Source organism: Pagrus pagrus (genome assembly GCF_965226575.1).
Source record: "Pagrus pagrus genome assembly, chromosome: 16".
Lineage (NCBI taxonomy): Eukaryota > Metazoa > Chordata > Actinopteri > Spariformes > Sparidae > Pagrus > Pagrus pagrus.
In genome coordinates this window covers 5,681,823-5,700,587 of record NC_140200.1, presented here as the reverse complement: position 1 = coordinate 5,700,587, position 18,765 = coordinate 5,681,823, and the positions used below count along the sequence as shown (strand labels likewise).

Below are 18,765 nucleotides of genomic sequence, written 5' to 3'. Positions count from 1 at the left end.
GATATCGTTAGAAGCTTTGTGTTTATCAGGAAAAGCATGTAAATTACAACAAAAATCAGAAGAGAAGCATAGTTTATTGTACATTTTTGGTGAATAATCAAACATGTCACTTCTCATCACCTGCAAACCTGATGTTAGTATGGACATGCTTTATAATATACTTCACAGCCATTCCTTTAGCTGTCGCCGCCCTGCTCTTACCACCATCAGCCTCCGATAACCAGGGCAGTGCATCCTCCTGTCGCCATGGGCAACAGGACCAAAAAGCATTGTGCTCTGCAAACACACCCTTCTTCTTGTTCTGCTCATCAAGGATAAATCTCACCCTTGAATTACTTTTGTTTTCTTCCTTTTTCCAAAAGTCTTTTGATTCAACGAATGTCTGCTGTTGTCTTCACAGGCATTTCCTGCTCAGCAAACTATTAACGCACACAAAGGGACTTTAGGAGCGGCTGGATGGGCCGCGGCTACAGCTCAGAAAGCCTCAGTGTCTCAGTTGTCATGGGGCCCGTTTTAAAACAAGAGTCATAAAAGCAGCATGCAGAGTGACATTCAGCTTCCAGGCAGTTGTAAGCTCCTCAGAATCTGTTGCACATTGCGTCTCCCTCCGCTTTGGACAATGTGCTAATAATTATAGGGAGCCCGAGGCCTGCAGTGTTTGCATTTGGCGGAGAAGTTGTGCAGTGGGAGGGATGTGCACAGCAGCAGTGATGCAGGCTCACAGATGTAATTATTGGAGGCTGAGACGTGAGAGGATTGCTTCTTCACATCCTTTAGAAACAAATAAAGTCAAGCAAGAGCGCATGGAGAGACCATTGTTCTTGCATAAAAGCGTGTACACTCCTTTAATTTCATTGATGTGGCTGTGCTCTAAAAAAAGGTTTAAAGCTCTCTAAACCGATCTCTCATATAAACTAACTGCATGAACAGCAAGTTAAGAATTTTTTATTGAATGTGATTCCTTTTTTTCTTTTCTTCTTTTGTTGCCTCAGCAGATGAAACCTGAAATAAAGAACAGGAAGCAGCATCATCTTCTAATAACAGACAGATTATTCCTCCAGATAAAACGCCCAAACTGGTGTGTGAATGTTTTCAGTTGTGACAGGAAGTGACATGCAGCAACCTTCCTGTGTGACACATGGCACACCACAGCCACATATGGACACATTGAGATAAAATGAAAACCAAAAAAAAGGATTAACAGGGTAGTGAGAAGTACAACTGACGTGTCTGCGTGGGTCGAGAGTGAAACAGTGAGAGCTGAGGGTTAGGTATTGTCATCCTGAGGTAAATTATATGTGTGTTAAACAGCACTGTAATTACCTGGACTGACTTTGCTGCTACAGTACAGTAGCTTATGCGAGTACGGTCCAACATGTAAGTCTCTGTTTATTTCTCGGTTAATTTTCTCCATGTTGAGAGGCGATAAAACACTCAACAAGTGACACCATGCCATAACGCGTTCTTTTTAAAAAAAAAAAAGCCGTGGCGATAAAAACCTGTTGAAGCTGGGTCAAAGGCTGCCACTCACACACATTGTGTAATTATTAATAGGTCCGCTGTGGAATACTGGCAGACTAAACAGGGAGCCAATTACTCTAAATGTCGCTCTCTCTCTTCTCTCTGGTGCCTGTTGGCAACCTCCCACTTACACAAACACAGAAATAGAGTCGCCAATACAACTTTCATCCCTAAATAACACACAACACCAAATCCAAAAATAACCCACCACACACAGCCTCCCCACCGGCTCTTATTAATGACCCGTCTGAGCAGCCATCTGCTTTCAGCGCACTAACCGCCGGCAGCTGTGTGTGTAGCCCTGTGTGCTCGGGTCATGTACATGTATGGCAGGTTGTTGGCAGGTGCTGCATGGAGCTCAATGATTTGCAAACGGATGTCTCAGGTCGCTGGTCGGTGTTTAAGCCGAGCTTGCAGTTGTCCTGGTAAAAGGCCTTGTGTTGCACAGTTGCAGTCTGGTAGTCTTTCTCTCTGAAGATTGTAAGTTCAGTTCTCACATAACTGATAAATCATTCAAAACTTGAATACATAAAGTGTACTGCCAATCCCATTGGCTACAAAGGTTAAGCTGTCACATGCACAGGCTTTATTCAGCCAATCTTTGACAGTGATTTGGTTCAGTAGTCGTTTCTATGACTTCCTCATCTCCTGCTCCTCACATGATGTCATGTCATCTTTCTTTGTCTTGCTCAATGATGTGCTCAATCTAAAAAAGCCCCGTTATGTACAATCAGCCCGCCCTGAAATCAGCACTAACTGCCTATACTGTGTGTGACTGTGTCCGCTAAAGCTATTATCTACTGTATACACAATCAATTGCCACAGTTTATAATGCCATTCATTTTCAGTGTTTTGCAACAAACCTGCTTGTGTATGCAATTAGTCCTCCCTGTAGGGAGCCAGAGTCACTAGTAGAGCCTGTTGTGTCCCAGTGCCTGTAGAGAACAGGAATATGCTGAGCCATCTGCAGTATTATGTCGGCTCTCTTTAGGAGTCTGCCTCCTCATCAGGCTGAAAGAGTATGATGTCTCACACACACACACACACACACACACACACACACACACACACACACAGAGACCCACGCCCAGCAGGCATGTGTGCACTCGTGCATCACAGGTAGGACCCTGCCTTTTTGGTTGTATGCACTAACACGAGCGCACAGAGTGACAGTGACGCTCTGATTTGTATTAAAATGATTTAATAATTTAATAACTCCTGTTGCTCTGTTTGTGAATGCATCCAACAGTCTCAGGTTGTGCTCCACCGGTCCATCTTGGTTTTAACTACAGAAAGGGTAGACAGGGTTAGCTGAATTACAGAAATACCTTTTCTTTGTTTGCTCCTGTCTCTATGGCAACATTGACAAAGACTCAGCAGCAGATGGCTGTGGCACATCTAAGCGGTTTAAATTGACTGTCTTGACATCCATCCCTTGCTTACCCGCTCTTCCAACATGTATCTGTTTCCATCTTTTAAATCAGCATCAGTTAAATCCAGATTGAGGCCAGCTCGCCCCGAGGCATCTTTACGTCACTGATCCACTGATGTGTTCTGGGTATAAATCACAGACACAGTCCAGAAGCAGTCCAGAAGTCACATCCATCATGTCTGGTGGGGTACATGTGTAGAACAGGCTGTTAATCCACAAGCATTAGCAGTATCGTGCAATATGTGCATAAAGCATGTGTTTGTCTTGTCTGTTTTTAATAATGTGATTTATTCTGGTGCCTCGGACCACTTGTTTTTTCTTCTTGCTCTTATATGTATTTATCATACGTGAATACGTGGCTGTATTTGTGTACATCTGGAGATCCACGGTCCTCGTTTGTGTACATTCTGCATGAGCATGCACTTATAAATCACCAGTGGCCACTCCATCTACTACGCTCCGCTCGACTTGAAATGCAGCCTGCCAAAAGCTGCGTAATGACAGCAGAGGCAATGCATTCCACATGTTCACAATTAGGCATACGGTCTGATCTGTGATTTGCTCACCAAATATGGTTTTCTTGATGAGTTTGTGTGATGCAACAGGGTACAGGTTCGCTACTACGCAAAGTAGAGCACAAATTCCTTTCCAATTTGGCTGCTTGGATCCCTTTTTATTAATGCCGGTGACATAAATGTCAAAGCAAGCTGCCATAAATGGAGATTTTTTAAATTGCTACATGCTGCTGAACTACTGTACGCCATTTATATGTCACTACTGTATATTTTGTGCAAGCAAGCCGAGACCTCCCGCTGTGATTGAACTCATGAGAACTCATCTGGCTGACGAAGGCCATCAAGGCACAAAGTGGCTGGCTGTCGATCACAACTGCCATGTCCAGTTTTTTTTAATATTCACATCAGCTGGTCTTTATCGCTTTAACTGCGAGAGGATGTAGGAGACAGAACTGATGACATCATGGAAAGGAAATCTCTATATGAACTATTCTGGCCTATTTGCGGCTGTGAGTGGAAAAGCTGTTTATGAACAGTCAACTCCATAATGACAAGTATCTGCCCCTTTATTAGGTCGATGAATCCCTCCCACTATTCTGTTATTGAGACTCTCCTCTGGGGATTAATGAAGCAACACATAATCTTTAAATATTTTGTATCAGATACACTCGATTACCAGACATGGAGTGCATTTCATTCATTCGCAGCCAGCACTCTTTACATTGTACATTCCTGCTCAGACGAGACTGAGTAAACAATCCCCACAGAGTGAGCTGGATCCCTGCCCTGCTGGTTGATTATTATGGCCATAAACAACATAAATTAATGGGAGCGGTGAGGATTCCTCGCTGGGTTTGTTTTGTAGTTTAATGCTGAAATTCGGCCAAAAAAAAAAAAAAAGGACAAAGGACAGCCACAGAGGGGAAAGAAAGAGCAGAGAAAATGGGAGATATAGAGAAACAGAGAGACAGACCGAGCAGGGTGTGACCTTAATCCCAGAGTGGGAAAGAAAGAAAGTCACACACAGTGAAACATGCACACACACACACACACACACACACACACAAAACACACATCTGGTCCATCCAGTTCCTGCTTCCAATCTCAGAAGACAAGTATGTTGCTGGTGAACTTCACACAGTGGATCTTGTGTTGTATATTGTGTACATGAGGTGAGTCAGCACTCTTGTTAATTACTCTGCTGACTACAGTGAGCTGCCATTCATAGATTAAGGGTGTGGTTGTTTAGTTGGGCTCATTCATGAGTCATCACCCCTTCGAGGGTCATCAGCAGGCTCTGTGGCTGCAGCATTTTTTCTTTTTTGCTAATTTGCGAGGGAGGCTTTGACATTTCCATTTTGAATTTATTATCACATTGCTCAGATAACACCTGCAAATGTTCTCAGGCAAATGTTTAAGTGACACCGACAAGGGCCAACATCACCGCACACTGTCAGAGCAACACGCAGAGGACTGCTTGGCGCCTCTGTGCCTTACCCTGCATGCAAGCCACTACATGTCGCATCTCCCGCGCCAGAACACGATTTTAGGATACTGTCCCAGGTGAAGGCGGCATGCTGCTGTTGGAGACTGAGCAGATTCTGTTACTGACACCCCGGCTCTGTCCAAAAAAAAAAAAAAAGCCTGCAGGGAAGGCTTTGCTTTCTGTCTCATCAAATAACAATGAACAGGTTGTTTGAGGAGAATCTGCCAAGGCAGCTGAATCCAACCCAACTGTATGCCTCAGTCCAATTCAAAACCTCGTCTCAGTCGAGTCCCGAACAGAAAACACACATGCTGGAATACAGTCGGTGTGAATGGGCCAATGCACAGCCAGAACTGATGTGCAGACATACAGATTTGTGACTCACAAAGTTGTACTTTGCCACTGAAGTGCACTGCCCTCATGTGGTCACACTATTGTGAGTAAGTACACTACTCTTTGTGTTTATGTCTGCCTGTGTGTATGTGTGTGTGTGTGAGAGAGAGAGGGAGACAGACAGACAGAGAGATGGAAGTGTGGGCTCCACTCGGCCTATATCTGTCTCCCAACTCCCACATGAAATGCAGACAAGGAGGAAAGAAGGTGTCTAGTCTGGGGCTCAATGGTGACCCACATCCTCGCTTCACCACACCCCCCGAAGCATCTCATTACGTCAGACTCCATAATCACCCACGAGATCGGAGCTATACGATCCCTGTGCATAACATCAAAAGATCTTGTCTTGTACTTTAAATGTGCCAGTACGCCTCTACGTGCCGGGGGATGTGGGCACTTCCTCCCTCATTTCGAAATGCCTCATTTTATTCTAGCAGTGGGAGCCAGCGTCTCCTCGAGGCTGCGTCCATTTCGCGTCCCACGGGTGGGTTCATGCTTAAGCGCATTTGTAAATCGAGGTATAAAAATGTTTTATATCCTTTAAATCGCTAGTGAAATATTCTCATCGCTCAAAAACTAAACACGCACACGTTCCACCTTGTTAAAGCATTTCTGTCAACTATTTCGAGACGTAATTTGAACGACCACCCCTACAAATAATGGTACGCCCCACTCCCTGCCGTTAGCCGTTGTTGTATCCGATGCTACTGAACAGATATGTTGCGCTGCTAGCTAACTACACACTAGCATTATAGCCACGAAAAGATGCGCCTTCACGGGATTAAAACAATAAAACAAACAACAAGAAGTCTGGAAAAACTTTGCCCAACTGTGCCCAAACTTTGATAGGCTACCGCCCAAATCACTTCCCCTTCAGTTTCGAGAGTGTTAGCATTGTTTTATCCCACCACTATTGCCATTGGACGCGTCTTTTTGTTTTTTTTTTCTTCTGGAGCAGTCCAGTCTGATGAATTCACCGAAAAAAGACGGAGATGATGATGTGCCCGTTAAAGACCCGGTAAAATACGGCGAATTGGTCATTTTGGGGTAAGTCTCTTCAAACCTAAAGCGATAGTAAAATGTGTGGAGGACGGAGAAACGCTCCAGCGGCAAATTAACGTTAAATATGTAGCGGCACCATCGGCACAATAAACCCAACAGATGACGTGTGAGTTCAGCTTTAATCCACTGCTCTTATCAAACATATCCTCTGTATGTGTCGTTTATCGAAGAGGAAATCCACCACAGTAACACATTTAGCTCGTATTTGTCAGTAAATCCCACATTGCCGCCGTGTAAGCACCGGTCTGTGGCTTGTGTTGTAATGTTACAAACTAACTTTATCCTCCGAATGAACGCATAATCCCTGAAACCACGCCACCGTATTGTTCCCGCATCATGTGTGGTGCGTTTGAGTGCAAAATCTGCTCAAGCCATATTGCACATAAGGCTACTACGGATGTAGCCCCCTTTTTCATCAATGGTTGTAGTGGGGATAAGCAGCGCTGGATTGCTCAGGCTGAAAACCCCAATGATGTCATACTATGCTGGATCTGAGATTGCTAAAAGTAGGGCTGGGGGATGATATCATTGTCTGGAAAATGCATGCACCGTGCTCGTATTATTTAGTCATGAAGCATCTTTTGCTGCTGATTAATAAACGTAGCAGCCAGATGACCATCCATGCCAAGGAAGGAGGAGGAGGATGAGGAGGAGGAGGAGGAGAAAAGCCCTTCTTCATCACCAGCACACACAAGCACACAGTAGGCAGGATGTGCTGATGACAGCCACCAGCTTCCACAGCATTTCCACCCCTGCAGCTCCACCACACTGTGCAGGGTCTGCAGGGACCACAAATGCCACAACACACACACACATACAGTCATATCCAGGCTTACACAGGCCCCCCTCTTGCCCCGCAGAGCTTCCTGTGTATGCCAAAGATAACTGACCTAATGGCCTATCTCTTCCCCTCTGGCTGAACATGGAGAGAGGAAGCTGTGGCCCGCCCGCATCAGAATACTGATTAGTCGCCCTCCTCGTCATCTGACTGTTTGAACAGAGCAGTCCTTTACATCCTCGACTCAGGACAAGGAAGCGAGCGCTTAATGTGTGCAACTTAAATGCGAGCGCGCTCTGCGGTGTGTGGCGCGATGTGTAATGTGCCTTTTATTGAGGGTTGAAAATGCATTCATGTTAGCTCACTTTGAAAGTGTTGTGATTGAGGTGCGGTTTGATCTTGTTCTGGCAGAGTGATTGCAAAAGGCTCGCAGGCTATTATGGGTATCATCTCTGTGGTTTTGAGCAGGGGCTGAGTGATATGTGAAAAGTGGATGCTGCTGTAATAAGAGGGCCGTCTTCCGTTATTGCTGTTATTGTGTTATGTAACACAGTTAACAACGTATTAAACCTGGTCACGTTGACAGATGATACACTTTATAGGTGGGATCTATTAAGACCAGCTCCTCTGTCCCCAAATGAACAGTAGGTAACTTTGACAGCAAATAGGCGGCGTCAGAACAGGGTGTTCTTTCGACTGCTTCCTGACATTTTCCTGGCCTGTATTGTGCAAGCGTGTACTAACTTTGCATCTGTCAGCCTTGATGATCACATGCCCCGGGTGGTCGATGGCTGCTTCACTGCAGGCCATGTGATCTTTGCAGTGGCTGCCTGCCATCGCTCATTGCCTTAGTTAGCCTGGACACTGTGTACAGTAGTGCCCCCGTCCTCCTCTCCTCTGTATTTGTATCTCCCACACCTCCTTTTTTATCTCACCCGTAAGCCCTCTTAACACGGTCTATGTCGCATTCCTCTCACCCAGTCCCTTCCCAGGCAGACTCTCAGTGTTTTGCTGAGTGCTGACTTTCACAGAGGCATGCCTCCTTGGTGGCTTGCCCTCAACGAAAATAAACCCTGTGTCGAGGGGCAGAAGGAGTGAATATTTCATATTGTGCTTTATGATGTACGCACATGCGTGATGCAGGCCAGAGCTGCCCAGGCAAGCTGTACTTTCTGGAGCTGCGCTTCCACTGGCCTTTCCCCTCGACCCTCTGTCCTGTCCTGTCCCGTCTCCCTGCGCCCTGCCCTTTACTTCATCTCATTCATTTACCTTTTCTGTCTCGAATGCGCACAATAGCTTCTGACTTCTTTTCCATCTCTGTTTCTGTCAAGGCGCTGGCTACCTTTTCTCTTTACATAAGCTGATTTTCTCACCCCTGCCCTCTTATCCTTAGTCACATATCACATCTTCTGCCTTTTAACCAGACCCCTCAGAAACCTATCCTCAAGTGTGTTCTTTCCCTGACCCAGCCCGTCTCTTGTCAGCCACGGTCCAGTTTTAACTGACAGGCAGGGCCGCGGAGGGAGCAGGTAGCACTGAGTCATCCTCTGCGATTGGACTCCACATTTCAAAAAGTAAATGTCGCCCGCTTGAAGGTTTTTTCAGGCAGCATAGCCGATCTTCTCGCCACTATCCTGCACTGATCTGGGCTTTTTAGGGTTGTAATCCACAGAAAATAAATTCTGATATTCATGGAAGTACAGCTCATTAAAAATGCATAATGTCAACAAACTTTCCTGAGCCACACGCGGATTTAACCACCAAAACCAATTTGTTTCGTTTTGACCAGCTGCTGGCACGAAAATTATAAAAAGGCATATAAAATGATACAATCCAAAGATATAAACCAAACCCCTGTGGTTTTTATGCTGCTTTTGCAGGCCAGAAAATGTTAACTCCCCAGTACTTGTTCAGCTGGCGTCTTATCTGGTTAGAAGTTTTGTTTTTCTCAATTTTATTTAAGGTTTATTCCAAACTAACAATACTTAACAAGTGGCATCCTGAACTTTAATTCAGATTTTAAATAAATATTAAACAGTACAGATGCATAAAATAAAACTTGGCCACACATTCTACTTATCCATTAAAGTGTTTTTCTTCTCCTATAGAGATTGTTTGGCTGATATTTTCATTTAGCTGATGATGAAGACAAAATAATCTAAATAAACTCACGTATTCATGCTTTATGCAAAGTCATAGTTTTTAGTAGTAGGCAATAGCAAAACTTGCTGAATGAAAGTTTTTTTTTTGAACGATTAATGTCAGAAAAAACTCGACTGATATATCAGCTTGTTGATATAATTAACCGATATTGGCCTGTCATAGTTATATCGGTATCTGCTTATACTTTGTCGGCCGATATGAAAACTATTTTTTAGACATAATTATGCAGAAAAAGATGCTTGGGGTGATTTTATAATTATTCAATTCCCTGTGAAGTTTAAACTCTATGAAGCCCTGAGTGATGTCTTAACTGTTGACATAGCCTGAGCAGCAGCAAAACACCCACTGTATTCAATTTGTAACATTCAAGAAAAAATGTTTGGCCATTTTTGCATTTGAAAAGTAGTGACCATTGACCAGCGGATTATTGGCATTTTCCTTTTCGCAAGTGATTAATTAATCATTTTCTAAAATTGCCATTAATTGGTTTCATTATAAAAGACTGCTTGATGAATCGATCGTAGTCTCTAGTTTCATTGTACACACACAGTCAAAGCAGGCAGTGTTTCTTCAGCCCACGCTGCAAGGCCACAGTGAAACAGATCAGAGCAGAGACGAAACCAGATGCCCTCTGATCTGATCAAGTCTGGCCAGCAGAGACAGTTACCGTCCCTCCATAAAGTCTTCTTGCCTGCTGGGTGTCCTCTGAGAAGTTTTTAATAAGGACCATACCCTGCTGATTAGTTAAAAGCCTAAAACCAGAATACAACCATCTGTGTGAATCTAGCAGATGTCCAAAAAATAAGTAAAAAGCCAGTGTCTTAGTCAGCCCCAACACCAGAACAGTTTTCTCATTCATTTTCAGTAAAACATGAAAACTGAGGTCATCTTTTGAAAAATGGTTGATATTGAATTATAAAACACCGAAGGTCCAATACATAATTTACCTTTCTCATGAGGAGAAGCTGAATTTTTACATCTGTTTCTATTAATGAACACACGCCTTTTAAATTAGTAACTCGAGTGCTTAATCAAGGCTGTATGGTGAATGGTATTGTGCGGGAAAAATATTCTGTCCTGCTGAAAATGCTGTAACAGGAGTTCAGACAAGTACAGCAAGTACGAGCTTCAAGTACGAGCTGAGTGAGCAGGATCAAGTGCTAGTTGTCCTTTTCATTCAGGTTCAGCAGCTCGGTATGAACCACGGGTGGCCGGGGTGTGCTGCTCTAATTCATTTCAAAAGAATCTGCGGTGATGTAGCCGTGAAGAAGCACCGAATCGTTTGAGCTCACACACTAATTGCAGTCATCTCTCCTGACAACTTGGCAGCACCAGTGACATTTTATTTATGGCTTTAGTTTTCCCCCAAGTGATGACAGATCATAAGTGCAGCGTGCAAACGGTGAGATAACAGTGTCTTTCCCAACATTAGGCGTTCTCAGAAACGCTCGATGAACTGGAAGAACAAGTGTCATCTCCGCGTCTGTTGACTAATCTAGTCAAGATTAGAGCTGTAAAAAATGTGACCCCATTTGAGGCCGTCATCTTGGACACTGATTTCACCGCCTTCTGATATTTTATAGAAAATGATAATCATTAGTTGCTGCCTTCGTCTTGATTCGTGTGAGTGACGTGCGTGTATCAGTGCTCGTATCTTCATCCTGTGCGTGTTTTTGTTCGTCTGTCTTCAGGTACAATGGCTCTCTTCCAACCGGAGACCGTGGGCGCAGAAAGAGCCGCTTCGCTCTGTACCGAAGGGCCAAGGCCAATGGCGTCAAACCAAGCGCTGTGCACATCCTCAACACACCACAGGACAGCAAGGTACACACGTGTGTGTTTGCGTACTGTATGTTTCTTCAATGTGTAATGTTGGTTTCCTTCCTGCGACTCCCTGTTGTCTCTTTTAAAATGAGCCAGAGGAAGGATGACTAAGCATGACGACTGACGCATGTGGGCTGTCCATCCTTGTGTGTGTGTTCAGGTCATTGTCAAGTGCTGCTTTCCAAATGCAACATTAACATTTAATCACGTAGCTACATCATCCGACTTTTGAGTAACGCTATGATTCAGTCTGATGTACGAGTTGTCAAGAAAATGAAAGACTTTTCCAGAAAACGAGTACTTACTCTCTGCTTGTCACTGTCGTTGTTGCAGGCCGTCCACAGCAGGGGGCAGCACAGCATCTCTTTCACACTGTCCCGCAACCAGACGGTGGTGGTGGAGTACTGCCATGACAACAACACAGACATGTTCCAGGTAAGACACAAAGGAAAGCAGGAAAGCAGGAAAGCAGAGGGTCAAGCTTCTCATACGTCATGGCTCATTTACAACAAAAATAATCATACATTTGTCGTCAGGAGCACGTACCTCCTAAAATATGCTGTTATGTAATGTCTTCAAAGAAACTTCTACAGTAGGTAGATTATTTTGGTTCAGTACGGGGTCCATTAAGTATTAAGAATAGACACGTGTGTGTGGAACATCTCCAAATAAGTCTATTTTTATACACAAAGTTCTGCTCCGATTTGTTTAGCTTCCATCAAATTAGGACTGCTCTTTCACCCGAATCACTCAAGTATGCGGGAATTAAAATCCTTTAGGGAAGTGGAAAATCTGAAAACCTAAAACTATCATAGATTGAGTTGTAATAGATAGCAATACCAACTTTGAATGTAACTGTCAAAGGCAGTTTTGACAGTGAGCTCTTCTCTGTGCTGTCCCCTGCAGATTGGACGCTCCACAGAAAGTCCCATCGACTTTGTGGTGACAGACACCTCCGGAGGGGGGAAAGAGGGGGAGGACCCCTCCATTGCACCCAGCACCATCTCACGCTTCGCCTGCAGAGTGGTGTGTGAACGCAACCCACCGTACACTGCACGCATCTACGCCGCTGGCTTTGATTCCTCCAAAAATATCTTCTTAGGGGTGAGTGGACTGAAGATCTCACCAACAAAAGTGTCTAGTTTATTTTTGGAATCAGTGTTGAAAATTCTTGTTAATCCCACGAAGAATGATCCAAGTCATTCTTTCTTACTGGTTATAAATCATCTTAATGTGATCATGAAAGATTTCTATGCCTTCGTGTTTGTGCCACCACAGGAGAAAGCAACCAAATGGAAAAACCCAGATGGGCACATGGACGGCCTGACCACCAACGGGGTGCTAGTCATGCACCCGGAGGGGTTCCCAGAGGACCCCAAGCAGGGTCTGTGGAGGGAGATATCAGTCTGTGGAGATGTCTACGCCCTGCGGGAGACACGCTCCGGTCCCAGCCGGGGCAAACTTGTGAGTCCACATCGCTTTTGGCCACCATCTAGTTTGTTAGGTTTTGGTTTGATTGTAAGCGTCTGTATGTGTATTGACCTCCACAGGCGGAAGGGGAGAGCAGTGCACTACGTGACGGTTCCCTGGTTGACTTGTGTGGCGCCACCCTGCTGTGGCGTACAGGTGAGGGGCTGATGCGTGCTCCCACCCTGCGTCACCTGGAAGCACTTCGCCAGGAGCTAAACGCCTCCCGGCCCCAGTGTCCTGTCGGCCTCAGCACACTGGCCTTCCCCAGCCTGCCACGCAGCCACAGGTCTGTTCCAAAACTACAAATTAATTCTCATTAGGATATTGTTTCATCTCCACTAGCTCGCCTATAGAAAATGTATAACTGCCACGGCTGGTACGATTATTTTCAAGATAAATTGATTAATCGTTTAATTAATGTTTATTAAATTTTCCCATAGTGATGTCTTAAGATTGCTACTTTTGTCCAACCAACAGTCCAAAAGTTTACTCATTTACTCTCATAAATGACAAAGAAAAGCAGCAAATGTTTACATTCATTTTGATTTATTTGCTCAAAAAATGACTGATTAGGAGTTCACAGGAAGCTGAACGTTGATGTGTTATTTCAGCCTTGAAGAGCGCCAGCCCTGGGTCTACCTCACTTGCGGCCACGTCCACGGACGCCACGACTGGGGCCAGAGATCCGAGGGAGAGGAGGACCCAGGAGAAGGTGACGGCTCCACAGTCCGCCGAGAATGTCCCCTGTGCAGGAGCGTGGGTCCCTACGTGCCCCTGTGGCTGGGCTGCGAGCCTGCTGTGTACGTGGACGCTGGAGCCCCCACTCACGGATTTGTGCCGTGCGGCCACGTCTGCTCGGAGAGGACAGCCAGGTACTGGGCTGAGACCCCGCTCCCCCACGGGACGCACGCCTTCAGACCCATCTGCCCCTTCTGCTCCTCTGCACTCAGCACCCCCGGCTGGACGAGGCTCATCTTCCAGGGCCCCATCGACTAGTCACCACTCCTCAGCAACCACTCTCACAATAACAGGAAGACGCCTGAGCTTCATTCACGTTGCAAACGTTGATCAGCGTTCAGTATGGATTGGTTGATGAGTGACGCGTGTGTGTGTTCTACACTCAGGCTATAATTTGTGCGTGTATAACAAACACTGTCAAACGTTGTTACTGAATGCAGCTCACGGCCGAAGAATCCTTCCCCTTGCTTATCCTTTGATGCGTGTTGATTGGTATGTGATCAAGAGAACAGGTGAAAAAAAAAAAAGATAGAATAATCAATGCCACCAAATTCTACAGGAGCTGATTTTACCTTCATTAAGACAGTATCTTCACAGGGGCTTAAATGATGCTGCTTGACCCTTTTCAAATAATTATTTCCTCTCCACAATCCTCCACTAATTATAGACTATGTTACATGGAATAGATTGATCCAAACACTTTTTATTTCTAACTCAGGAGCCTTGTATGAAATGTCAAGTAGCTTTTTGCACATAAGAAAAAAAATGGCCTTCTTAACCTAGTTGATGTGCAGCGCCTTACACGTCTGCGGCGTCCTTGTGTCCTTAATGCGGTGAAACGTCACCTCTTGATTCCCAAAGCGTGCTACTATACTTGCGAAACGCTGCCAATCATTAATTGTTTTTTTCTTTATTGATTGTGGCAGCACTTTGATCACCAAGCAGAATAACCCATCTGTCCTCAGCTCCTGCAGAAAGCACCTTCATCCTTATTTAGCTAACCACTTATCGTAAATGTGGGAGGTCACACAGATCAGTAGTGCGAGCTTCTATCCAGCATTTTAAGTTTTTTAGTGAGTCATGATGGCAACTGTAGTTAAAGGGGCAATGTGTAGCTCTGGGGAATAAATTCAAACTCAGAAATTTTATATTTTCAATATTAATGAGGTAATAAGGTAAAGTAAAGGTCAGTTTGTTTATTCAGTCATGAAAATGAAGAAGGATTATTCAGTTTGTTTAGGCATAAAAAAACAAAAAGATAATGAAGATCTTTTCTCCTCTGATTTCTTCCCCCAAACTACATACTGCACCTTTTAAATTCAGGATGTTTTTGAGAAAATCTTTAATCTTCGTGTGTCCCTTTAGTGTGAAATCTATGCAGGGAGACCCCATAAATGAATACCTAAATAAAACCTACTGTTTGAAGCACTGCAGGGAACCCACAGGCTGTATCTTCACCTGCTCAGGCCAGATCGTATCCCGATTATCAAGCAGACCAAGGATAAGCAAGGGCTGGGAATGAAACTGGGTTCAAATCCACTTCATAACTCTCTACAGCAATAAGAGCACTCCCATAGATAAGCTAGATGTTGTGCTATGTTTAGCCAAGTGTTAATGTCGGCGGTCACTTCAAACATGGCTGAAATGGTTTCCAGGTTAAGGGCTCAACCAGAGGTGTGTTCAACATCGTGGTTTATTTGATTTCCCGATGAGGTCTTAGAGCAGTGATGTGTGATGTAACCAAAGCACTAGATTCTAACTGAATTAATTCGCCAAATTCTGATTTATTTCGATACTCGTTTCAGATCTCGTAGCTGCAAGAAATTAGGATTTGCGTTTCTACTGTTTCTGTTGATTTGAACACACTTCTGGTTGCTGAATTATGCTAAACAGGGTCCATGTTAGTGTGACGGAGTGTCAAAAAGGTTTGACCTTGTATAACCTCAAAAGATAACCCTTTTTTTTTGTTTCAAAGAAAAACTATTTTGTTAGGAAATGGGGAGGGATTTATTTGGGGGGGGAAGCGTGGGGAATTCTTTTAGATGTTCAGTGTTAAAAAAAAAAATACTATTTTTCTAACTGATAATAATTGGTTTTAGTTAACTGTTGTTACTCAGTGTAAGCAAGTTCTGTATGTTTCCGAATATTATCGTGTGGTAGACCTATAGGAGAGCTTGTGAGTGAGAAAAACATTGCCAACACTGTGTCCAACAAAACACACACTTCATACACTGCTACCGTTAAAAACACATTGCCCAGACAATGAATGTAGCCAAATACTCAGGCTATGTTTAGCCTTCCCTGGTGCTCATATTGAATGGTCTATATTGTGATACTATTTTTGTAACTGAATATTATGGTGTAGCTCGGTGAACTAGCTCGGAAAAAAAAGTCAGATAATTTCAATAATAGCCTCAAGTGTGGAAGACGTATAATTGAAAATTCACACTCACATGGAAATTGTGTCTAGCTTGCATGTGCTGAACGTACACATACAGTATGTACACTACACACACACTTACTCGAAAAACTTTGCACGGTTGATTGCCAACCTGTTATTCATGCTGAGAGCGTTCCGTCGCAGACCAAGATGTCTTCCGAGTCTTTCGGCTGTTTTAAACTGCAGCACTTCTGTTTTTTGTTGAGTTTCTTTCGGTTTTGGAAGACCTCTTCAAGAGAAAAAAAAAACAAACAAAAAAAGCGAGCGTGAGAGCCTAAAAAAAAAAATCCTCATACTTGATAGATGTGTGACGTTTGTGAATGAGACCTATCGAATCCCACTTTGTACTACTATGCTGATATTTTTCCGCCAAACCAACTCACTGCAGAAAGATGTCCACGCCGACACTTGTTTTTATTTTGCATTTGGGGCCGATCACGGAACGGTTCAAAGCTACTGAAAGTCAGCCTGCTGCTTTCCAAATATTTTCCATTTGAGGTCTAAATGCAAGATTTAAACTCCCCACAGTGCGGTGGATGATTGACGTAGTGTTGATAATTACTGTAGCTCAGGATTAGTGATTTCAGATTCACAGCTGGCAAAGGCCTGAAGGAAGCCTGGTAGGAGACACTTACAGTGGAAAAGTTTCACTGCGACAAAACACAGTAACAAGGCATTAGATGTGAGAGGTAGTCATCTAATGTGTCGGACAGATGATAGAGGGCGTACAGTAGGGTAGATCACCACAGGTCACAGTCAGTCACATACGGGTCTTAATAGAAGGGGAAATGGGCACAAACAGGCAATTAAAACTACGGCTGCCGAGAACGCCCGTGCTTGCAATTATTTTATTTGTTTTAATGCTGTTAACTTGAGATGACAACGCCCATGTTCTCATGATAATTGGTCAATTTATCTTGTTGCCTCGAGAAAACAACTTCATGGATGGGTTTCAGAGTTTCAATAGCAAATAGTACAAACTTTGTTATAGGAATGTTTTACCTGGTCATTTGATATGAGTCGTCATCTACTCACCCCGATGCCGATGGAAAGTTGTGTGACGTTTCATAGTCCACAAAACTTCACAGCCAGACATTCTCCGAAACAACGTGGATGGGGACTTGATTTCAAATGTTAAAAAACAACTAAAGATCCCACATTGATTTGAAAATGTTATTTACACACTTTTTTTTTCCAAAATCTTCTCTGTAGCTGCTAGGCTAAAACTGTTAGCGTGCTCCCTGTCTGAAGTGGGTACACAAGCTTGGCTGCGCGTCAAGGGTGTAAATAATGTCTTGTCAAATCAATTTGGGATGTCGGGACTTCCAGAGACTTGGATTTCAACGGGCGAGCTGTACGAAGCCATTTTATGCTTGTTTACTTTATTTTTTTTATGTTTTAAAGCAAGTCCCCATTAACTTCAGTTCTTTAGGAGAATGTTGCAAACGCTGTTTTGCTATTTAACTCCAGAAATGTTTTGCTATTAAACTTCAACCCATTTTTCATCCGAGTAGATAAATGACAGAATTTTCAATTTTAGGTGAACTTATCCTTTAAATCAGATGCCTTACTGTCCACTCGGTGTTTGAGGGTGGGCGTTGAAGTAAGATGAAGGACAGTCTAATGCATGCTTGAATCTGTAGCTGCCGAGACACCATCTATGCATGCTGGCATGGCACTCTCACTCTTGAACATTACAAGTTATAAGAGGAAACGACCCTTCTCGATTATCTCGTCATCGCAAGATAACAAAATGATTGTAACGGCATACTAAAATAAATTGCAAGCACAGCCCCTCTCGGCTTCCACAGAAAACATCTCAATCAGCTGCCCTTTACTAAGCACGCCAAATCCAGTGAATTCTGCTTTTGAAGATACTATATACAACGATTAATGTAACACCATTGGCATGTGGATGGAAGAACCGTTGCAGCACCCTCATTGGCTTCTAGTTTACGACCTGACACGTTTATTTTAGCCGATCTTAATTTACTTCTAATCTTCGTCTGAGCCCTCTTGGGGTTATAGGTGTCCATATGCAATTTCCTTTCCCTTTTTGTTTTTAGATTTTAGTGTCGGGGAATTTTTCAGATTAAGTATTTTAGCGTGGCATCAGGTTGTTAAATACCACCAGGAACATCACTAGCTCTTCCTTAACTCTGTTATTTTAGTCTATCTATCTATCGAACCTTCATTCCAGATGGTAAGACCTCAACTAATGAACTCACCTTGCTATAGGTGAGTGAGTAGCTGACACGTATAATTACACAGCGTAAAAACCTCACAGTTAATAATGCATTCCTTTCAATACATCTGTGTTATGTACAGCTATTTTGTATTATTTTATATCATATTCTTCTGTAATCGTCCGGTGCACAGACAATCGCTATACACATGTCAATAAACCTGTTAAAAGTTCTCTTCTTCTGGCTGTTTTGAGCTTCTTCCTCTTCGGGGTATCGAATACTGTAGATCAGCGTAAAGTCAAGAATGTGCTTATCAAACAGAATCCAGTTCATTGTATTTAAATGAAGGGGTGTGCGCCACATGCAGCCAGCAGAGGGCGCTCTCTTACCAGCTCTGGAGCACACAGCAAGAGGCTCACAAACTAAAATAAGGGTTGCTCTACAGTTGCATCACCTCTTTAAAATAATCAACCGTTTTAATGAGCGGTTTTGGCAGTCATGTTCATCACCACGCAAATGTGATAAGACGCCACAAATGTTCTGCAAAATTACAGAACGCTTGATTTTAAAATAGCAATTTAAAACACTTAAGTTTGTTCCTTTCGCAGAGAATTCAGGATGCGTGCTGAAAGACCTGCTGAGAGTGGCGTCTTTCAGAAGTTTGAACCGTGAGGAGGAGGCTTTTTCTGAAACTTCTTTCAAAGATTATGAAGCCTGTTTCATGGGTATCTCAATACCACACTGCATATAATCTCTTCCA

The 18,765-nt window shown here is 43.6% G+C and overlaps 1 protein-coding gene across 1 annotated transcript; it reads left to right on the top strand.

The window, feature by feature from the left end:
* Nucleotides 1–6,052: 6,052 nt before the first annotated feature.
* On the top strand, nt 6,053–18,237 carry LOC311272105 (E3 ubiquitin-protein ligase pellino homolog 2). The gene is made up of 7 exons (XM_084378265.1): nt 6,053–6,394; nt 11,042–11,171; nt 11,505–11,606; nt 12,078–12,275; nt 12,450–12,635; nt 12,722–12,927; nt 13,253–18,237. The coding sequence occupies exons 1-7, from the start codon at nt 6,315–6,317 to the stop codon at nt 13,635–13,637; spliced, it is 1,287 nt and encodes a 428-aa protein (XP_084234391.1). The 5' UTR covers nt 6,053–6,314; the 3' UTR covers nt 13,638–18,237.
* Nucleotides 18,238–18,765: the final 528 nt, after the last annotated feature.